The following is a 24,625-nucleotide window of genomic DNA, read 5'->3' as shown; positions in this document are numbered from 1 at the left end:
TAAAATCAATTGTATGATTTGAAAACCAGTTTGGGATTCACTGTGTAATTTACAGTATTTTTTTTTTTTTAAAATCTATATTAAATGGATGGGAATAAAGGATCAAATGTGCCCACAAAATTATGAAATTTTATGTATTGTATGATTTAAGAGATGTTCAAACTTAAAATAATTTTCTATTTCTTTATTTTTTTAAAAAGGTTTGACTAGAAATCAATATATTTTTAAAGAAGACTTCTATCCTCCCTTATTTTTTTATGATCTACTTTAAGAACAAACAATGTCTCTGGATGGAAACAGAATATGTACAAATGGTATTGTCATTGTAGGAATACTATCAATCTATATGATACTTTCAAAGAATATTTACTTGACCTAAAATTTAATTCAGAATACACAAGAGGGAAATTGAAATAACCAGAAACAACAGTAGAAAATTAAAAAATAAGCGCTGGTTTCTTTGTACACATTTAATTCAGTTATACTTTTAGGAGGTTGATCCAAAAAATAAATTAAATGTGCCTTACATAAGCGTGAAGTAATGCGTGTTTGGTCTTTTTCACACTTACTAACTAGATGAATCATTATGACATTATGGTGAACCATGAACTATGGGCTATAAGCCACCATGTCTAGATTCTCATACATAATGAATTGAAACCAAACACACCACATTAGAGCTTGGTGAGATATATGAATCAGTAATTATGTTAAGCAAACCAACATTAGCCCCCATGTATTTTTCTGATACAAGTAAATCACACAACAGAATGATTCATCAAGTCTTTGATGATATACTCTAGAAAGCGATGTTCATGAAGACAGTTCCCTGATGTTGCATATTCCTGTATACGTAGCAGATATTAAAATCATATTCTATAAGATATTGCCTTAAAATTATACTACAAATTGAAATTGAATTATTTATTGACATGAAAACTGACACCTCCCCATTACGTTGTGTATGAACATGTATTCATTCATTCATTACACTTGTAAGGAACAAACTCTTTAATATTAATTTTAATTGTTTAAATCTATTGGAGAGAGTTCTGGATGTGGCACAAAAACAAGAGAGGAGAACTAGATGCTTCTTAGATGATGTCTGGAATAGATATTTTATCAAGAGAATGAAAAAATAATGGAGGAATTGATAAGTTTAGGAAAGGATTGAATAGTTCTTTCTCAGTGTTTTTTTCTGAAAGCTTAACAATGCTGAGAATGTTCTTATATCTGGAACCTTGGAACAGACATCATTCACTTTATAAGAGGTACAAAACTGGCTTGCTATAGCTATATTTTCCTGTTATTAGCCATGCTGAGCCACTTGTCATATTAAAAAAAAACAGAATTACATATAATTACATACATATACATATATAGTAGTGGGTTTCAAAATTTTTTACTATTGATTCTGTGGGTGAGGCTTGATGGGCATGGGACTCGGGAGGCAAAGAATAGATGGGGCAGGGCCAGTGTCAGAATTTTTATTACCGGTTCTCCGAACTACTCAAAATTTCCGCTACTGGTTCTCCAGAACTGGTCAGAACCTGCTGAAACCCACCTCTGATTGATAGATAAATAGATAGATAGATAGATAGATAGATAGATAGATAGATAGATAGATATGTAATTGTATATCCTACTAATCAATTGATATTTACTAGAAAACTATATGTTAACCATTAATGTTAATTAATTATAATTAATTATTATTTGGGTGATTTTCCTGTCTTTCCTTGATATTTAGTTATCCAGTATTGCTTCCAATACACTTACCACCTATCTATACTTTAATTTTGCTTTTTAAATTTACATTTTATTTGATGCCGGAAACTCTAGGTGCTCTCCATCCAATCATGTTGCCCATATATTAATTTTTGTAGGACAGGCACAAGAGCAGTCATGTTGATGTTGGAATCAAAAACACATAAAATTTGGCTGATGTCTCGATATGATTTATCTATTCATTTTGTGGCAATAGCAGAGAGATAAATATAAATGTGTCATTTAAAAAGAGCAGTGAATGGTAAATGGTTATTTACAAGGTGAAAAAGTACACATATTTCAGCTTCCCAATGCTTTCAATCTTAAAAGTTTAAACAAATGTCGCTATTCACATCTGGTCCTAAAGGCTCAAGGGCTAGTTGTGGCAGGGAAAAATGGACTATATCAGTCTTTGAAATATTTATATCAGACTTGACATAACATTAAAGTGTTCTGTTACAATCCACAATCATTTTATTGGTATATTGGTTTTACCAAGCAATTAGGCTGTGTTTTAATTCAATAAATGTGCTATTATTGTCCATTTCTTACAGCAAATAAAGGTCCTCCTTTCCAGTTTTCATTTTAAAGGAGAAAATATGTTTTTTCAACATTGAGTGAACCAGCACCGTTCCAGTTCCAGTTTCAGCTCTAGATGGACTAGGTCCCCAAACGTCTATTGTTACTTGGTCTTTCCAGTAGAATTAATTCTGTGAATTTAATCTGCCACCTTATTTTTGCAGTTAGCTTGTAGAGATAATACAAAAGCCAACATTCTGAACAGTCATGATTCCTGGCCTGTTACATCAGTTAATAAACTTACAAGGATAAAGGCATGGCTGCAACAGTATTGCCATGAAAGACAGATAGAGAAATGTTCTAAGATATGAGATACTGATACTTGCCATAGAATGAACAAGTTTTATACTGTACAGAAAAATTACTAGTGTAGCTGTTTTTTGGTAATTGGTATTTGAATCCAATGTAGGCACTTGTTGTTCAGTAATGGTGGTGCCATTTTGTATACTTTTATTTTATTCTCTATGATACTGGGAGATAGATGGAGCCACCAATTAAAATTTGTTATGGAGCTAATCCAACTGTTTATATTTTGATTTTAAGATGGGTCCTTTAATATTTTTTTTTACCAAGTTGGCAAAGTAAGAATGGATTTCAAATGGCAGAAAACAGTGTTATATCTTTCATCTCTCTAGATAAAATTCTGTAACTGAGACCTGGCATTTAGGCACTAAGCATATCATTTGAAGCAATATGATGACACGTATCACTTTGATGGAATATCTCAGAAAACAGTCTCTTATATGTGAAATTAGCTTAGGGATCACAGGTAATAAGGGCTGGAAGGATTCCATGAGAACACAGACTAGTTAAAATAAATAAATGCCCGCTTCTAAAATTTAGCAGAATCCTGCAGGTGTATGTCACATTATCAATGATAAAAGGAACCCCGTATAAAAGTGTAAAAATATCTCAGAGTTCACACATCTGGACTGAACAGAAATAGAGAATGTGATGGAATTTATTCCTAGCTCTTTTACAATCTGTTAGAGTGCTAGTCTGTTTGCTGAAGGAGAGATGAAAACATATGTTCTGCATGTGCATGTGAATATTGTTTCTATGCAAGAAAAATAGTAGCATCATGGCATAATAGCTGCAGTCTTTTAGAGAAAGGGATGAGTCACTAAATAACTTATATCTATAAATCAGTATGACAATTGATATTTAGAATCATTCAGTTTATACAAGTGCAATCTTGCACTTGTGAAGTCTGATAATAGCTTGTCATAAGTAACTCTCAGGCCATTTCCATATTTGTGATTTATAGTTTCTTACATGCTATCCAGACATTGCTGTGATAAATTACCATTGAAGACCAGTTTTGTATTGCTGTAGTAATATTCGAACTATGCAATAAAATGCAAGAAAACGCTCATGTGAAGATGGATATAGTAATTGCAGAGATATCATAGATATGAGCAGATTAGGTTTTCATGATTTTTTTGTTGTTGTTAGTCGCGAAGTCGTGTCCGACCCATGGTCAACGTTCCTCCAGGCCTTCCTGTCCTCTACCATCCTATTCTCCAGCATCATAGGCCTCAATTCTTTGGCGCTCAGCCTTTCTTATGGTCCAACTTTCACAACCATACGTTGCAACTGGGAAAACCATAGCCTTGACTATACACACTTTTGTTGGCAGGGTGATGTCTCTGCTTTTTAGTATGCTGTCTAGATTTGCCATAGCTTTCCTCCCCAGGAGCAAGCGTCTTTTAATTTCTTGGCTGCAATCCCCATATGCGGTGATCTGGGAGCCCAGGAAAATAAAATCTGTCACTACCTCCATTTCTTCCCCATCTATTTGCCAGGAATTGAGAGGGCCGGATGCCATAATCTTAGTTTTCTTAATGTTGAGTTTCAAGCTAACTTTTACACTCTCCTCCTTCACCTGCATCAAGAGGCTCTTTAGTACATCTTCACTTTCTGCCATTAGAGTGGTACCATCTGCATAGCTTAGGTTGTTGATATTTCTTCCGGCAATCTTAATTCTAACTTTTGATTCATCTAGCCCCGCCTTTCTCATGATGTGCTCCAGTGATGGGTTTCAATTTTTTTTTACTATTGGTTCTGTGGGAGTGGCTTGGTGGGTGTGGCAGGGGAAGGATACTGTAAAATCTCCATTACTACCCCAATCCAGGGGACGGTTACTGTCAAATCTCCATTTCCTCCCGATTATCTGGGACTTGGGAGGCAGAAAATAGATGTGGGCGGGGCCAGTCAGAATTTTTACTACCGGTTCTCTGAACTACTCAAAATTTCCGCTACCGGTTCTCCAGAACTGGTCAGAACCTGCTGAAACCCATCTCTGATGGGCTCTGCATATAAGTTAAATAGGCAGGGTGACAGTATACAGCCTTGCCAGACTCCTTTCCCAATTTTGAACCAATCAGTGTTTCCGTGTCAAGTTTTCACTGTTGCTTCTTGACCCGCATATAGGTTTCTCAAGAGACAAATAAGATGGTCTGGTACTCCCATCTCTTTAAGAACTTGCCACAATTTGTTGTGATCCACACAATTAAAGGCTTTAGCATAGTCAATGAAGCAGAAGTAGATGTTTTTTCTGGAACTTCCTAGCTTTCTCCATGATCCAGCGTATGTTGGCAATTTGATCTCTTTTTATGAATACTATAATTAAATAATATGCTAAGTGCCTGTTATTATATGAGGCGCTTAAAAAGAAACAGCATCATCTTTTCCTCTCTTATTTTAATCAAAACTTTTGTGCAAGTGAGTTTATTCTGCATAAAAATTTAATGGATTTTTTTTCAATGATCAAATTGGAGTAACGTTTATTTTGTGGAATAGACTTTGGCTTTGTGTCCTTTCTTAAAATGGGGCTATTTGTTTCAGCATATGGTTCATTACATATCAAATAGCTATACTGTAACTGCATGACCTAAGGGAAAGATTTATTATTGTTATTTTTTGGAAATTGGATTGGATAGAAACTTAGTATGAATCACATCAGACCAATCTGTGAACACAAATTTGTCCCCTGTGCCCAAAGAGGCACATCTGGTAGGAGATCCTAAATAAATACCTAAGTGAAGCATGGAGTTAGTAGATATTAACAAAGAAGTTGCAGTTGGAGGAAGAAAGGAACCCTGAGAAGAAGAAAAAAAATGAAAGTTTATTTTAGTATTTTAAACATAATGTAGCATTGGTCTGTTTGAAACATGATGGAAACCAGAGTACACAATGGTCAGAAATAAGTTAGCAATCATTGGCATGGACATACGAGTTATTTAAGGATAAGAAGATGGGAGAACTGAATCATAAATCCAGCCACACTGTATTATGTTGTGCTTCATCAGGAGAAATGGGTTAGTATAATATTTGTGCTTGTCCTTTTGTGGAAAAGCATACATTTCTCATATGACTCTGACTTAACAAAATATAAGCTTCATCACTAAAATTATGATTTAACCATGGTGTATAAAGCTGAACTTTATAAGCTATTCATAAAGGAAATAGGTTAACAATTAAATACTGTCAAGGAATTATGTAGCAGCTGCCCAGATGAAGTCAGGGACACTAACACAAACTTGTAGTCATATATATATATATATATATATATATATATATATATATATATATATATATATATGTTTAACATTTAAATTTACAGAATCCTTTGTCATCATTCAGAAAAAAAGAACACAAGATAGTCAGGAATACAGGAATATGGTAGGTAATACGAGGTTAATCACGGTAAACAATATGCAAAACACACAGAAAAAAAGGTGGGGGGAAAAAGGAAACTCCCCCTTTATACTTACAGCAACCAATCATAGCACAGATTGCCTCATGCATGAGCACTCTCTAACTAATCAATTACACCTGTGTGTTTTGGCCTAATGTATATTTTACTGTTCCAGCTACTAAATTCAATATTCTAACAAATACACTTCCAAGGTTTAGAACAATAGGTGCTTTTATGTTTGCTTCAAATAGTTTTCTTTTTTTTAGATAATTCTATTCTTAGTGCTATTAATATATTACTAGGATGACATATCTTAATTTTGATCAGAATAAATCCAAGGTTATATAATAAAGTCATCGTTCTTTTGATGATATAGAAATTGGCTCAGCTCTCAGACAGAAATGTTGCTGGCACAAGAATTGCACTGTATTTGCCAGTCCAAAAAAGTTCTAATTTAGCAGATATTAGACTACAGTGACACCTGACTGTGAAAATACTTCCCAGGCTTTTCTGGTAATACGCGAAGCAAAAAGGTCTTATTTATGTGATTCTGAAGATCTAATAAGACTATTTTTCATGATAATTCTTTGTTGAAGAATGTTTCGTCACAGAATAAACAAGGAACTCACCTTGGAATGTCCCTATCATATCAAAAAGCTAAGAGAAAAAAGATCTGAAAGAAACATTTTTTTCTACTCTATGAAAATAGTGTATTTTCTAATATTAACTGACGAGTACATATAATACAGGTAGTCCTCAGCTTACAACAGTTTGTTTAGTGACCATTTGACATTATAATGGCACTGAAAAAAGTGACTTATGACCACTTTTCACAGTTATGACTGTTGTAGCATCCCAATAGTCATGTGATTTGCATTCAATGGTGGGTTTCAAAATTTTTTACTACTGATTCTGTGGGTGTGGCTTGGTGGGCATGGCATGGCTTGATTGGCATGGTTTGGTGGGCGTGACAGGGGAAGGTTACTGCAAAATCCCCATTTCCTCCCAATCAGCTGGGACTTGGGAGGCAGAGAATAGATGGGGGTGGCGCCAGTCAGAATTTTTACTACCGGTTTTCCAAACTACTCAAAATTTCCGCTACCGGTTCTCCAGAAGTGGTGAGAACTTACTGAAACCCACCTCCAATTCAGATGCTTGACAACTGATTCACATTTATGATGGTGTCTCAGAATCATGTGACTCCTTTTTGTGATCTTCTGACAAGCAAAGTCAATTGGGAAACCGGAATCACTTAACAATCATTTTACTAATTTAACAGTTGCAGTGATTCACTTAACAAATATGGCAAGAAAAGTTGTGAAATGGGGCAAAACTCACTTAACAGTTTTCTCACTTAACAACATAAATTTAAGGCTCAATTTTGTACATATGTTAATATGGAACCTGTAATGGAAAGTGAAATAAGTTGTATTTCTAGATTTATACTCTTCAGTTGTATTGACTTATTAATTTGCACACGCGTAGCTACATTTGAGGTAAAATGGCTAAGGATACACCATTGATGTATCACAATTTTCATGGATTTTCCAAGCTAAAGTTTTAGATAATGGATATCATGAAGGCTGTTAGCTTCAGTTCTCCTGCAGCTGTAAACACCATTTCACTCTCTATGGTGCTGTGCAAAGTCCAACTCTTCCTTATTGAGATGTGGGAGTAGGAACATTTGGCCAGTTAGTTGGCGACTTGCTATTTCTTGTTTTTATCTCACAGTGTTTCTTAATTGACTTTACATCCCAGTTTTGCACTCTAGTCTATAAGTCTTGGTTGATTTCCAAACAAATCCTGGAAAGTCAAGTTATGCAGATCCACAAAGGGTGTGTGTGTCTATTTTTGTGACAGGCAACCAAACAACAATAACAACAAAGAAGGCTACTGTGGAGGAACATGCCTTTCAAAGCAGCCAAAGAACTATTCGGCAAGATGCTATAGCCTCATCTTTGCTTCATTTGGGGAAGATACATCCGAGCAGGATTACCAGAAATCTGAACAGGCAAAGGGGGACACAATCAGGAAAGAGGAAAAAAAGGGAGAATACACTATTTACCTTTTCTGGCATCCACAACAAAAATTGCAGTGAAAAACTCCAAAAAGATAAGAGAATAAAGTATTGCTTTCTTGTATATGAAATAACTTTTTCCAGCATCAGTAAGATCTTTTTTTATTTTAAAAAAATTACTTCTGAGGCAAGAAATGGCAGGAATTCCCATTAATTATTTTCTCCACAGCCTCAAAAGACAGTTTAGAACTGTCTTTGAGATGTTTCTTCTGGAGCAATATTTGATTACAGACATGTGCAGTCAGCACTGATCTTTTGAGGGTGAAGGAGTTACAGATTAGTAAAGAGATGGGCAATGAGGGAGGCATGGTACCGGTTACAGTAGTCCTCAACTTACAACCACAATTGAGCCTAAAATTAATGTTGCTAAATAAGACATCTGTTAAATGAGTTTTGCCCCATTTTACAACCTTTCCGTTGTTAATGAATCATTGCAGTTGTTAAGTTAGTAACACGGTTATTAAGTGAAACTGGCTTCCCCATTGACTTTGCTTGTCAGAAAGTCACAAAAGCGGATCATATGACCCTGGGACACTGCAACCGTCATAAATATGAACTAGTTGCCAAGTGTCTGAATTTTGATCATGTGACCATGGGAATGCTGCAATGGTTGTAAGTATGAAAAATGATCATAAGTCACTTTTTTCAGTGCTGTTGTAACTTTCAACAGTCACTAAATGAACTGTTGTAAATTAAGGACTCCTGTAATAGCTCCTAATCCAAGAATTCAATTCTATTTTGTATAAAATATAACTTTTCAGTTGGTACCTTCTACCTTCTACAGTTCATTCTTCATCTCTGGCTTTCTTTAGGAGGACCATTTCCACTATATGCACAGGAGGAATAATCTTTTCTGAATAAAGATTTAAGATGTGAACAATGCCCACTTCCCTATGACCTCCCGTGGCAGATTTTGAGACTACCTATTTAGGTCAAGCAATTAAAACTGATTCAAGTTTCAGCCTGGGATTTTACCAATACTCAGAACCCTGGTAATAGCTTTGCCTGGTGTGTTTCAATCTTTCTTCCCTATTCATGTTTATAAACTGCAGATTTTAAATCCTCAATGGCTGGGACCTAGCTATGTTGATTCCTATTTATAAAAAAAAGTAATAGACGCTTACCTAGTAATTCCCATGTAATCAGTCTTCAACAGAGTAGAAGTGCAATTGAAATGCTGGATCATGTTATATTGTACTTTCCAAACTGTGTTAATGCATAGTAGGAGTTACAATGTCCATTTTTTAGTTAAACAGCTGGGTTCCTCTGATTATTTTTATCTCAGACTGTTATTTCCAGATCAATCTATTTCATTGAATGTTGCTAAATACTGTTCCACTGTTTGTACAATATGCTGCGGTTTGTCTAATCAGCTTTTAGACACTGTTGATTCTGTAGCTCTCTTATTTTAGTTGTAGTTGTTTACCCAGCTGATCGTCTATATCTAAGTATTATGTCAACGTGCATTTTTATTGCCCTTCAATATCTTCCTTGTATTTGGCAACTGTATTTTTATTTTGCAGTTAGTTTATATTAGGCTATGATTAATACATTCCACAGTATACTGTTTTGTTCCATTCTTTTAAGTCCACTTACTCTAGAAGAAGTAATTATAATCACCCCCTTTTTCTACTTTCCTTCTGTCCTATTTTCACACCCACCACATAATTAGTTTTGCTCAGGGGTAAAATCTATTTACCTTCCCAACTGGTTCAGAAGTGTGTGCATGTGTCACGTGCACACCTGGACCCTCTGCGCATGCACAAACTCTTCTGCTCATGCACAGAGGGTAAAAATCAGGTTACTTCCTGGTTAAAACCAGGAAGTAACCACGACTGGGCTGGTGGGCGGAGCCTCATGCCGCCATCGCTACTGGTTTGGCCAAACCAGTCCAGAAGTATTTCACCCCTGGTTTTGCTGAATACTACAGCCAATTCTACCATTTCTACAGCTTTTCCTTGGATAATTTACCTAGCCAATTCTTTCCGTTTTTCTTTTTTTCCACCTTTGTGTTTGGGTCAGTTGAAACAGTATACTAATTTGTTTCGTAAAGCAGTTGGGTAAGTTTTGATAGTTGATGATTTTATGCATTTTTCTTGGTTTGATGGTAGAAAGATTAGTGGTTTTTTTATTTGTTCTGAATAATTTTTAAAACCATTTAGGATACTTTTGGTTTTCCAATATTTAATATTTCAAAATGGCAGAAATCAAGCTATTAATTCTGGGCAACTACCATTAGCCCACAGAGGTCACATGTAAACTTTCTGCTTGTCTGATGAAAAATAAGCATACTATGTTACATTTTTCATAATATGTGCATGTACACACATGTTTTCTTGTCAATATGCAGAAAGAATAAGTATAATTTTGGAACTGAACAGTTACAGTAGCTGAATAATTCTTTTCCATCTTTAGAAGTTATTTCTACTTTTTAATGATTAATAGTTAACAAGCTAGGAAAGTAACCCATTTCTCATTTAAATGTTTGTGTCATAAATTTGTGTTAGAGTTTTCAGCAATCCAACCATCACACAAATAAACAATTCAGCAGGATTAATTTATAATAAGAAACTTCTTTATATACAATACCATACAGCAGAAACCAGAACCAGAACTCAGAATCCAGAAATACAGAATCAATAATCACAGAAGCTACAGTATATAATACAGAGATGCACTCATATATATACAGATCAATGAACCTAAGTTACGCCCAGGCTCTGAGCCGTCTGGGTCACCAAACAGTCCCCATTGGCTGACCTGTTACCATGTCTATCCCAATTCATGAACTCTCACACACTGACAATTTGTTATATGAAAGGGGGGGGAAATATAGGTATGAGCAAATGCACTTATCACTATAGTGTGTTAATTAGGTTCCTTGTTTAAGGAACCTAACCTCTTTCAGTAATTTTGAAATTGCTGAGGTTTGATTTTGGAATTGCTGAGAGATTAATTCAAGTCCTATGTTGATATAATGAGAAATAGTGTAACAATGAAAATATGTGGTATAAGAAGCTTATATGTGGTATAAGAAGCTCATTATTTCCCCATGGATACCTAAGGCAACTAAGGCAACTGCATTTTTTCTTCTATCTGCATTAATATTTTTCTTTCATTTCAATGTCATCATAATTTATCCTAATTTGGAATGAAAGCTGCAGTTTTGCCACCCTGGTCAAATTATCAGCAACAATACCGATCAGCTATTGAGGAAAGAGATAGTAGTGTTTATTACAGTCTGGGTCTTGTGATTCCTGTTGAAGAACTGTTTGATTTTTCATTTCATCTTATTTTAACATAGCGAACATCTGTATCCCTTGAGTGGAACATGCAATGAACTTTCTGCAAGGCACCCTCCTATACAGAGATGTAAAACAGGATGCCTCAAGAGCCCAATTTCCCTAGTAAGTCAGGGGTTTTCTCATCATTATTTAAAGCTAGCAAAACATTTAGCATTTGTGATTCATGTATATATGTGCAAAACTGTTTTTGAGAGAGATTTGATAAAGAACATTTTGTATATCCAGCTGCATGGGTGTGGAGAAGCAATTAGGAGATGGACAAAATCTCCTGAGGTTTTGAAGCAAACATTGTGTGTATATTAAAAAATGGAAAAATTACTAGTTCTTCCAAATGCAAGAGGAAATGTTAATATCCCATCTATCAGGGGAGATCTCGGTTTTATTTTGCAAATAAAAAAAAATAAGCAAGTGAAATTTGGTGACTGTTAGTCAACACCATTGGACATAAAATATATAACAGCATTCCTTACAGCATATGAAAAATTATGCCCTTTTCCTTGCTACTAATTTTTGAAACTGAATTTACTTTTAGGGAGAAGGGAATATAGTTTCTATGTAGATTCATGGAATCTTCATGTATATGTTTACACACATACACACACGTGTAGGATTTTAAAAATGAATAATGCTGTAAAAAGCAATACTTGTGGTTGGAAAAAAAATACTGATTTAACTAGTGCAGAAAGATAGGTATTTTGATATGCTTGATTACAGACAGGTATGATATAGCATTTTTCAATACTGGAGAGACCTGGGTTCAAATCTCGATTCAGCTATTGGAGTCTGGGTTATAAATATTACATTAATATTCATTACAAGTTTGTTGCGAAGAAAACGTGTGGAAGGAATATTTGTCATCATCCTGAACTCTTTGGTAAGATAGAGAAACAAATTATAAATACTTTGTCCACACATATATATTAAAATCCTATATAGCATTCCATATTCTTTGTTCTTGAATATATTACTTCTTTAGTTAAAAAGTCATTCTTTATAAAGAATTATTCTTAAATTGTAGGTGCTCCATCCCTGGAAGTTTTTAAGAAGAGATTAGACAGACATTTGCCCAGAATGGTATAAGGTGTCCTACTTGAACAGGTGGTTGACCAGGTGTGAAATCCAGCAGGTTCTGACATGTTCTGGAGAACCGGTAGTGGAAATTTTTAGTAGTTCAGAGAACCAGCAAATACCACCATTGGCTGACCCCAGGAGTGGGGAGGGAATGGGGATTTTGCAGTATCCTTCCCCTGGAGTGGGGTGGGAATGGAGATTTTGCAGTATCCTTCCCCTGCCATGCCCACCAAGCCACTCCCACCAAGCCATACCATGCCCACCAAGCCACGCCCACAGAACCAGTAGTAAAAAAAATTGGATTTCACCACTGGGGTTGACTATAAAACTCCCAAGATTCCTTCCAACTCTGTTAGTCTGTGTTAATCTAGTGAAGAAGGATTGATCTATAACTATTGAGACTGAACTAAGGGAGAATCATCTGTTTTCTGGTGTTAGTATAATTCTCATCAACTTCAGCCATTAAAACTATTAATTTTATAGTTCTATAGTTTCTATGAAACATTTTTCTGGAAAGGGGAAACCTTTACCTTTACCTTTATGTATTAAATTTACAAAGCTAACCAACCAGAAAACCTAAAGTGGCTGTGTTCACCTCTTTGTGCTAAATCATAATGTAATTTCTTTTATTTTGATTTAGAAGTTTGTGAACTCAGTCTTGTGGAATGAAAACCACATTTTATGGCTTAGCATGGTGTGTCATTCCAGCTAATTGGACCTGATTTATTCAACAAACTAAGTTTAAATAAATGATAGTTTGGGATTATATGTGAAACAGGTCACTATCTTCATCTGTGTGGGTTCTTTGTGGGTGTTTATGCTTACCATATACTATGGTACTGAGCACAGGAAATTGATTCGGTTTTTTGAAATTGAGATAGTATTTGTCAAGAATCCATGCCAGGGTGTTCACACATGAATTACCCTATAATTAGAGGCTGAAAATGGTGAGCTTTAAATGTGAAAAGAAGTTTGAAAGGATGAGGTGCACCTTTGAAACAGCTTGATCTCTGAAGAAATGAGATTAGGTTACCTTGTTGCCATGGGAATCTTCTTAATTAATATTATGGTCCTGGAGGATTCAATCTACTTTTCCAACCTATTGCTGCTCTTTTCCAACTCCTTGTGTAAAATGCTGCACCTGCAACACAGTCAATTTACTTATGATTCAAATTAAAATCAAAACTTTTAGCAATATTCAGCCAATAAATGAAACATTAGATCACTTCCTGTTGTAACAGCCAGAAGTCTTTCCAGAGAAGAAAATATTTATATTTCCAGCTGGGGGAAAAGTTTACAATGTACTCATTTAGTTTCCACAGTTTTATAAACAGAGGTTCAGATAAATGAAAATGAAAACTGGCCTTCTTCCTTAATTCATAAACTCTCAAAATATGCATACAGTATTGCAAATGCAATCACTTTGCTGCATTTACTTCACCGGCAAATGAGCCGTGCTGCACAAAATGAACAAATTCAGCAGAATGAATTTAACTTTCTCCTGTAGTTAAGGATTTCTAATAACTGTTTCTGATGTTTCAGAATAATGAGAAAGCAAAGTAACCAAGGTAACTCTGTCTTTCCAGTCTTTTCTGAATGGTTTTTGGATGGTAAATTTTGTTTAGACTCACAACCAGTTCTTCTGTGTATTATTCAATGCATACCGGTAGTAAGCTTGCTTCAGTAAATTAATGTATATAACAGAATGCAGGAGTGATTCAGGTCGAGGGGCTTGATTTGCTCCTACAGGAGAGGTTGAATGACAACAGGAGGTGTGGCCTTAAGAAGGTGAAGACCTTCATTGGGCTCTCTCTCTTCTGCTGTCATCTATTTCTCTAGGCAACAAGGAGCAAGAAGTGATGAGACCACCATTGCTGTTGTCTATTCTGAGATAAATGTACTTTTTGGTTCCCAAGACCACTAAAGCACAGTGTCACTACAACATCTCTTGGAAAATAAAGTTGATTTGTACAAAGAAAGACTGCTTTCCTTGTAGCAAGATTAAACTAAGGATTTAATATAGGTGCTCTTGTCTTGTCTTGCCATTGAAATGTAATATGAACCCCTCCAATAAATTCAAACCTAAAACAGCACTGCCCATATAGCTTTCCTTCAAGTTGATTTAATATTCTTGTCTAACAAGGAATATTTGGTTTGATTGGTTATATTAATTGTTTTGTAGAAAGATTTTTGTACCAAAGCTGCTTTTCCAAAGAATAATGGGACTTTCTTGGTTTTTTTCCTCCTTGAAAACATTTTGCTTCTCATCTAAGACCTGCTTCAGTTCTGACTGAATGGTGGGAAATGGAATGGGTCCATTGAGAAGTAGGCTAAACAAGGCTTCTGTCAGGTTTTGATGCCATCTCAAATAAATTGCACTCCCAAACAATTAATCTTTGCTGAAATATTCCATTTATTGAGTACAACAGATCTGGCCCTGACTTCGTCGTAGCCAATACTAACCCTCTGACCCCAAAACCCTTCCCTTTCCGCTCCCCAATTCTCATCTTCTCATTGGCCATCTTCCAAGTCAGTCTCCGCAGCTTCTGACCTCACCCCACAGGAATGTTCCCCCCTCCCCTCCCATCTCCTAGGGGATATTATCTACAGAGAAAATAAGTAGGTGAAAAGTCAAGTCTCGTCTCCTCCTTTTTATGGCAGCATCAGAATGCTGACAGCTTCCTTATGAGGTATTGGAATAGCCTTATCACTCACAGAAGAACCACTACTAGAACTTTCTCACATAACAACCACCTGGTCACCTTAGCAAGCCAGGAAGAGCATGGATTTAACGAGCATGTGGTTAAACTCACAATCCTAGGAAACTGATTTACTTCATAGGCCAAGCAGGTTCAAATCATTTCCAGAATATCCAGATTGTTGAAATTTATTCTGACTTAATATTTTGGTTCCTGATTCAGTTCAGGTTATGGACAAGGACTTTAAAGTTTCTCAAAACTAACCGAGAGTAATATATAAAAATAGTGTATTTTGCAAAACCACTGGCCTTTTGACAAATACAATATTTATCATGGATTCTGAACACAGTAATTCATTTGATAGACTTTACACAATTTCAAAACAACTAATAGGTGAGAACAAATACAAAAGTCATGAAAAGAGACAGACACTGTTACAGACAGAAAAATATCAAGTTCAGATGCTGGAGTATTCTGTTGGTTATAACAGAATTTTCTATTGAAATATTATGTGTCATTGTTTATAGAGACAATATTGAGAGGTTAATAGACTTGCTGTAGCATATTCTGGCAACTTTTATTATGACACAGATTTATTTGCTAAAAATATTTTCCACTGTTGTTGCTTTTGCAGTCTAGTTCCTGATAAACTTCTTAATAAGTAGATCCCTCCTCAATATAAAATGCATGTACTTCTAAAATTGAAGTATGAATTACATGCTTCAGATAAACAATTGTGAACTGATGTGCTATTTATTAGTATTTTACAAATCTATTGCTCCTGTACTTGAAGTATGTTGTTTTCAAATCTCAGTTGGAAGACTATTTAACCATAATAAGCCTAATGAATTTACAAGTCAATATTATTACTAAAATTGCATTCATGAATTGTGTATGAAAGAATCTATGTCTGAATACTGATAAACTTCAATCTCATTCTAACATTGTTCCGTAATACGATGCTTTCATGAAACATTGGAAAGTGGCAGTCAAACATGGAAGATATGAATGTAGGTTTTAGTCTCTTCAGAACACCAAATTATCATCAGACCTAGGGACTTGGAGACTTGTTTAGATATGCTCCATTATTGAGATTGAATGTACTCATTCTCTCTCTGCTTGGGGATCATGTATGTATGTATGCATGCATGCATTTATGTAGCCACCCATCTTATAATAAACTCTGGATGGTCCCAATCAAAATTATATTGCATACTATATATTTTAGTTTAGTCAATCTCTATTTAAGATTCATTGTTAAATGCCTATTTTTACATAAGTATTATTTTTTATTGATTATTGCAGAGTTCCCAACCTTTACGGCTTTGCGAATCAGCCAGGGAGGGAGAGGATGGTTTTCTGTGAGAGGCCAGCGAGCACATGCATACAATTCCATTTGCACAAGCAGCATGCACGCCACTTACGTAAATGGAGTATGCATGCTATGCACATGCTTGCCCGGTGTTCACACAAGTGGGGATGTTCGTGCATGCATGCTCGCCCACCACTTCTGTGGCCCGGTTGCAAACACCTCATGGGCCACTTGTGGGCTGCGGCCCAGAGGTTGGGGTCCTCTGGATTATTGCACTCCAACAGTCTGCTGACTGGGCTGCTATGCAGTATAAATTAATATAAAAATTTATATTAATAAAATAAATAAGAGACCATTAGATATTGGTCCTATAATTACATAATAGATGTATATTGTTTAATATTCATCTAGCTTCATGAGGCTTTCTAAAAAAAAATTGCAGAAAAAGGTCAGGTTCATACCTCGCTGATCTGGTTCCATTCATCACATTTGGAAAGATAAATCATTAAACAAATCTATGGTTTGTTCATAATGAGTCTATACATTCACTAAAACATGGAGAAGGAGATATGGCTATGAGATCATGTGATAGAACTGCTCATTGTTAAAACAATCTTTGTAGGCATCAGGGTGAATATGCATATACAGAAGTCTATAGATGTTCTGCCCCAGCTATGGACCCCAAAGAACGCAGCACACAAAAAGTCCGTACAAACCTTAGTTTACTAATTAAGGATTACTACTAAGCTTTCTTAGTAGTTGTTCGAACACAAGTACATTTTAAATCAGTCTTTTCTGAACAAGGGCTGTTAATTTAACTTCATTAACAGCCAACAAGAATTCAAAGAATAATAACTCAGTTCTGAGGCACAGTATTTCAGATAACCATAATCTTACTGTGGTTGGCAGAATGCTCAGAAGCAATTTGCAGGAAAACTGATGAGAGAGAAACAAAGACACGACAACAAACAACAAGAGCTGAATCAAACGTTTCTGGAATCAAGACACGAAGGAATATGAATGAAGTTGTTTCCTGCAAATTGCATCAGTCATCGTCCTTCCTTAAATAGGCTAGGGGAGTGGCCAATTAGCCCCAAGCCTTACTCTCCAGACCTCCTCCTGAGGAGCCACTCCTGCCTTTTAACAGCTCTATATGCTCGTGCATCGAGAAGAGGCTCCTCCTCTTCTTCCTCTTCACTTATGGGAGCTTCTGGAGGTTCTGAAGGCCCTGGCTGAATCCCTGCCTCTGGCACCACATCTTCTCCAGCCTCCTCATTGTCTGACTCGAGTGCCAGCTGCACAGGCAGCTGGCGAAGCACCACACCAGCCTTCTCGCTGTTGGAATCAGCTACTAGCTGCACAGGCCGCTGACAGGCCACAACAATAGATCCTAAAATCTTTCTTAGCACTGAAGACAGAAATAATAATGCATCTCAGCTCATGAAAGAGATAAATTATCTAGAACTTCAGGTTCCAGTTTTGAATGGACTGAGAAATCTTTGAGTAATCTGAGGAATGAGTTACGCTGGCAATTATAGTAAACAGGAGAAGGACTGCTTAATTCTGCTGGGCATCGCAATAGCATTCAGTACCAATAGTGTCATTTTTGCAATGGTTCTGGTCAAAATGGCTGTGCTGTGGATTTTGTTCACTGTCATCTGATTTTCTATTATCTGAATAAATGAAACCACTTGGAAAAATCTGCAAGGGATTTGGGATATGTTGTCACCAGCGTTATTCATTCTTTTCTTGTACTAACAGAGAACTTATTAATATTCTGAATCATTAGCTGGCAGCAGTGATAGGTTGAATAAAGGCTAATAAAATGAAAGTTTATTTAAACAATGCCAAACTGCTTTGGGTCATGAAGCAGATGGATTTTAAAATAATTTGTCAACCTGTTTTTGTTTATCTTGTGAATGAACTTAATTCGTACTAACTCTAAGTCACCCTGAACTACACTAGAAAACCAGCATGTAATCATTTTAAATAAATAAAATAATACTGCTTTGATTCACTACACCATTAGCATACACAGTGAGATGAACCAAAGGAAGCTAGTAGATATGGATCAATTTCCACAAATAGGCCATATACAGACATGCTTATTCAACATTGGAGATAGTTTTTTTTTTTTAAAAAAAAAGATTCCTAATGGTTACATTCATGTTAATAAAGTCATGTTGATTAAATTGGTACAGCTGAAATTTTCATCCATTTGTGTTTCATCCAAAGTTGTGTTTTCTACATTAGTAAAATAAATATATTAAATCTGAGGGAGAGTTAGTGAACATATTTTAGATTTTGCTTATTAATTTTTATTAACTTGCAGTACAAAAATGGAGATATAATGGTATTGTTCAGCAGCATGGCCTTGGATATGATGCTTAATTTAAGCAGAAGTGAAAGGGCTGCGTGAGGCTGAGGGGTACAAATTGTCTACTACTAGCCTAATCATTCACCTGTAGCACTTAGGGTATATTCTTATGTACTCTGTTCCGATGTATTGGCTTAAAAATTTATGTCCAGAGAAGAGACAAATGAAATTACATACCTGGCTTTGGATTTGACATCTTGTTCCTTGGATTGTATACACAAATTGTATTTGCAATGGTACAGCAAATCAAATTCTTGCCTAGCTGAGGAGCCAAATGTTGCAGTTTTTTTAAAAAAAATCATAAGGAGAAACTGCACTTTTTAGATATATTTGAAAATTGCCTGTTAGATAGTCTGATTTTTAATGGTTTAATATCAAGATTAATAACAGCTTAGTGAGTTTAAAACAGCTTAGAAAGGAAAAATGATCTTTTTCATTATACCCATCTTTCATAACAATCTTATATAACACCCTTTTGGATGTAACTCATAAAGCCACACTGTATTAATCTTTATTAGAGCAACCTTCATTAAAATATTTTCATAACATTTTGGTGACTAACTCCACAGTATGATAATATTGCAAAGCAAAATATTTCATTTAATTATGGAACTGATGAAATGTTTTCTATGATAGTTAATATTTTCCAGATTGCATTTTTCCTCATCACGAATTGTAGCTGTTAATACTTATGAAAACATAAGTGTTATTTAACTATCACTTATTTAATCATCTTATTTCCAGTATGCATCTGAGTAACCATGCAAATTTTAGCCATAGCCAAATACTTTATAATTTGAATTAGAAACTGAGATAGCATGTTGGTTAAAGAATTACCGTAACTATGAAGTGCTATGGGCACTATGGGAAAGATTGAGGGCAAAAGAAGAAGGGGACGACAGACAATGAGGTGGCTGGATGGAGTCACTAAAGCAGTAGGCATGAGCTTAAATGGACTCCAGAAGATGGTAGAGGACAGGAAGGCCTGGAGGAACGTTGTCCATGGGGTCGCGATGAGTCGGTCCTGACTTCGCAACTAACAACAACATGAAGTGCTTAGGTGTTTGATATACATTCCGTGTACAAAAATGGCTTCCCATTGATACCAAGTATATAGCTATTGAATTGACTGGACCTGGTTGAAACTTAAAATAATTGCTTTCTTACCTTTGCTAATAAAATGAAATTTTGTTTTTCTTGTCCTACAACAAGATGAGCAACATTTCTTAGCCAAGAGTCAAAATTAACATTTTTGGGAATGAATTCATGTAAGGGGCTAGGAACACATCACACCTACCGGTATGTAAAGGGATGGATTTTAGAGATAAGCCATGGTAGGTTTTTGGGTTCTTTTTAAGTGTGCTATGACTATTTAAAGCATATGCTAGTTATCCAGTTTTTTGTCTTAAAATGGAAAGTCCCATTGCCATCAGTTTCAAGAATCAATCAGAGGGTTCATTGGGGACTTCAAGAAGACGAATTTGAGTCATCTGTAGTCATTAGACCTCAGCTCATCTTTTTTTTTTTTTTTAATAATACTTTATTGAGTTTTAAAAAAGGTTTTTTTAAAAAATAAAATATCAAATCTCAGGTAACATCTGAGGTATCGTGCAATTACATATATACAATATATACACAGTAAGTATTTTCAAATCAATCATTATTATTAATCATTTTTAGAAATAGATATATCCTTATAGTCATATTCTATTATTCCACCATATGTACCACCTTTGCCATACTGCCTTAAATTTTGAATTTTCCTCATCTTTGAGCATACTGGTTAATTTCGCCATTTCTGCACATTCCAAAATTTTATTTATTATAATCACCTCTGGAGGGACTTGTTTATCCTTCCAATATTTTGCGAAGGTTAATCTGGCCGCTGTTATGATATGTATTATTAGTTGTGTCTTGTCCTTAGAGAGCCCGTCTCCCGTCATTCCCAATAGGAAAACTTCTGGAGAAAATTCTATATCTTCTTCTACTATTTCCTGCAGCCAGGTTCGTATTTTTGTCCAGAACTTCTTTGTCTCTGAGCAGGACCACCACATATGAAAGAAGGTGCCAATCTCCTTTCCACACTTCCAACAAATTCCTGAGGCATTAGAAAATATTTTTGCTAATCTAGCTGGGGCTAGATACCATCTGTGAAATATTTTGTAGTGGTTCTCCCTATAAGTAACAGATTTAGTAAAATTATAATTTCTATTCCAGGCCTCCTCCCAATCATTAAAATTTAATCTGTGGCCAATGTTTTTTTCCCAAATGCTTAGTTGGTTCCTCGCTATCCCTTCTGCTCTGTCTTCGCCTAATAAGAGGTTATAGAATCTGGCTAGCATTTTCTTTTCCATTCCCAGGATAATTTTATCTAAATTGTTATACTTCATCTCTATCCCAAATTGATCCCTATCTTTTTGATATCTAGAGCTTATCTGCATGTAGCTCCACCAGTCCAAATTAAAGCCTTGATTATTTAAAGTTTCTCGAGGTCTAAGGGTACCATTTCCATCTAGTATGTCTTTGTACGTGCCAAATTTTCCAATATCCCTTTTATTAGCAGCAAGCAACGCCTCTGTAATTGAAAGCCAAATCGGAATTTTGGTATAAAATCTTTGTCTAATTTCTTCCCATGTTTGGATCAAAGTCTCTCTTAATTTGTGTCTGTGAAAATGTAATTTCTTTTTATTCTTTGGACCCCATAGATAAGCGTGCCAGCCTGCCTGTAGATCGTGGCCTTCTAATGTCAGAATTCTCTTATTTTGTAGTGTGACCCAATCTTTGATCCATACTAATTTGGCCGCGTTCTGATATAATTGCCAATCCGGTAATCCGAAGCCGCCCATGTTTCTTTTCCCTTGCAGCGTTTTATATGCAATTCTTGCCTTCTTCCCTTCCCACAAAAAATCTCGCACCTTCCTTTCCAAATCTAGAAAATATTTTTTATCCAGGTTCACCGGAATGGTTTGAAACAGAAATATGATTTTAGGAAGAATATTCATTTTAATTGCTGAGATCTTACCTGTAAAGGATAATTTTAGTTTCTTCCATCTATCTATATCCTGTTTTATTTTTTGTAATAATGGGTTATAATTGTCCTCTTTTAAGGAGGAATACCTTACAGTGATCCAGATTCCCAGATATTTTATCTTCTTTGTTATTTGCAATTCCAGGGACTTTTCTAACCGCTTCTTGTTCATCTCATCCATATTTCTTACTAAGATTTTGGTTTTAGTTTTGTTAAGTTTAAAGCCAGCGACTTCACCATACTGTTGTATTTCCTGGAGTACCTTGGGACCAGATTTTAAGGGATCTTCCATTATTAAGGCCACGTCATCCGCGAAGGCTTGTATTTTAAAAATTTCTTTCTTAATTTGTAATCCTTTGATTTCTTTGTTGTCTCTAATCTTTCTTAATAGAATTTCCAGCGCCATTATAAAAAGTAAGGGGGACAGGGGGCATCCCTGTCTAACTCCCTTTTGTATCCAGAATGTCCGTGTCTTATCTCCATTTATTAATATACTTGCTCTCTGTTTATTATATATATTTTCAATCATCTTTCTAAAATTTGTACCGAATCCCATCAAATCAATTTGGTTAATCATGAATTTCCAATTTAAATTGTCGAACGCCTTTTGGGCGTCCAAAAATGCTAACGCCAGCTGTTTTTCCGGGTGTTGTTCATAATATTCTATAACATCTATGTCAGATGTAAATGCCTTATTCTCTAATGTGTAAATAGTATATGAACGGGGTATCAGGGGTTAACTTATTCTTCACTTCTTAATGTATTCATAATTCACCACTCCCATATCTAGCTCCACCCATTGTATATATAAGGAGCTGAATGCACCCACTTCTTTGCTTCTATCTGTGAATATTCAGTGAATATAGAATGCCTAATGTAAATAAAAGAAGATATATTTAAACCTTTAACTCTTGCTAAATTTATTGAGTCTGATCCTGAAAATATTGCAACAATCTATTATTGTCCTCACGTTATCCCTCATTTGCCTCCCTGGGAGAAATCCTTTCTGATCGCTATGAATCCAGCCATTTAAAATTTTTTTTAGTCTCTCCGCAATTATACTAGTGAATAATTTATAATCTGAGTTTAACAGAGAAATCGGCCTGTAATTTGCTATCTGTTTTGGGTCAGCACCTTCTTTCAAAATGAGAGTAATATAGGTTTCCTTCCAGGAGTCTGGGATTCTTGTACCCACTAGTACCTCATTGAATATGTCCAGCAATTTTAGTAGTAGTTCTTCCTCAAATTTTACGTAAATTTCCCCCGGGAGTCCATCTGGACCTGGTGTTTTATTTTTCTTTATTTTGGCAAGCGCAGATTTAAGTTCTTCCATTGTGATTTTATTATTTAACATTTCTCTCTCTTCTTCTGCTATCTGTGGCAAGTTAGCTTCCACCAAATATTGTACAATTTTGTCTGGGTCAATCACTTCCTCTTTATATAAGCCTTCATAAAATTTTCTCGCTCTTTCTAACTTATCCATTTCTTTTGTCAGAATGTCCCCACTGATATCTTCTAATATAAGAATCTGATTTTTTTCCTGTTCTTTTTTTAGTCTATATGCTAGCCATCTTCCCGACTTGTTAGCGTTTTCAAATTGATAGTGTTTTATCCTCTTAATTTTTTGTGCCAGCTCTTTCTGATCCAGGACGTTAAGGTTATGTCTTGCCATCATCCATTTTTGCTTGGCCATCTCGTCTCCCGGGTTTTGTTGTAATTTGCTATCTGCTTCTTTCAAGTTCTTATTATATTCGTCTCTAACTTTTCTTTCTTCCTTATTCTTAAATGCCATGTAAGAGATCGCTACTCCTCTCAAATACGCCTTCATAGTATCCCATACAATTTCCTTCGCCGTATCTTGCCTGCCGTTCTCAATGAAGAAGCGCTTAATTTCTTCATTTAATTTTATTATAAAATCTTTTTCATTCAAGAGGTTAGATCTTAGACTCCATCTTTGTTGTCTCCTCTTGTTAACATAGTGCCAATGTATTTCCAGAAATTTATGGTCTGTCCAAGAATTTATGCTTATATCTGCTTTCTTAATTTCTTAATTTCTAAGCCTAATTTTCTAGTAGTCCAAACCATGTCAATTCTAGACCAAGAACTCTGTGGGTTTGAGAAAAAGGTATATTGAGAGTCGTGAGGATGTAAAGTACGCCATATATCAATTAAGTTGAGTTCATCAACAAGATCAAAGAAGCTTTTTGGCAGCGGTAATCTTTTATTCCTTTTTCTTTCACCACTTTTATAGTCTTTCAATGGATTAACAATTCCATTAAAATCGCCTAGCATACATATTTCCAGATGGGCCCAGTTCCCTAATTGTTCATGTAGTTTTTTATAAAATTGTCCCTGTTTCTCATTTGGAGCGTATACTCCCACTAACAACATTTTTGCATTAGCTCTCCTAATTTCTACCATTAAAATTCTCCCTTTAGTATCTTTATGTTTTATTTCTGCCTCGATTCCCTTTTTCACATAGATCGCCACACCCCTTTTCCTTTTCTCCGCTAATGACACAAATAACTTACCAAATTTAACAATTCTAAACGATTTGCCTCACCTTTCTCTGTTGGGGGAAACGACCTCAGTTCATCTTATTTCTACATTTCAGCTTGTAGAACAGTTACTGACCCATGAACCCTTATTTAACATTCTTAGTCTCTAATCTACATGGAAAGCAAGTTTACCACTAAGTTAAAAATGGGTA

General features: G+C 35.5%; 1 protein-coding gene across 1 annotated transcript; it reads right to left on the bottom strand.

Annotated features, from left to right (window-relative positions):
• Positions 1 to 758: 758 nt before the first annotated feature.
• LOC139314960 (uncharacterized) lies at positions 759 to 22,321 on the bottom strand. The gene is made up of 3 exons (XM_070940983.1): positions 22,005 to 22,321; positions 3,905 to 4,370; positions 759 to 845 (listed from the first exon to the last, which is right to left on the bottom strand). Exons 1-3 carry the CDS (start codon positions 22,319 to 22,321, stop codon positions 759 to 761), a joined length of 870 nt encoding a protein of 289 aa, XP_070797084.1.
• Positions 22,322 to 24,625: the final 2,304 nt, after the last annotated feature.

Source organism: Pituophis catenifer, unplaced genomic scaffold (genome assembly GCF_029215685.1).
Source record: "Pituophis catenifer annectens isolate HBS135680 unplaced genomic scaffold, rPitCat1.0.hap2 SCAF_3, whole genome shotgun sequence".
Taxonomy (NCBI): Eukaryota; Metazoa; Chordata; class Lepidosauria; order Squamata; family Colubridae; genus Pituophis; species Pituophis catenifer.
Note: the sequence above shows the minus strand (reverse complement) of the source record. Positions and strands in the feature narration are given on the sequence as shown.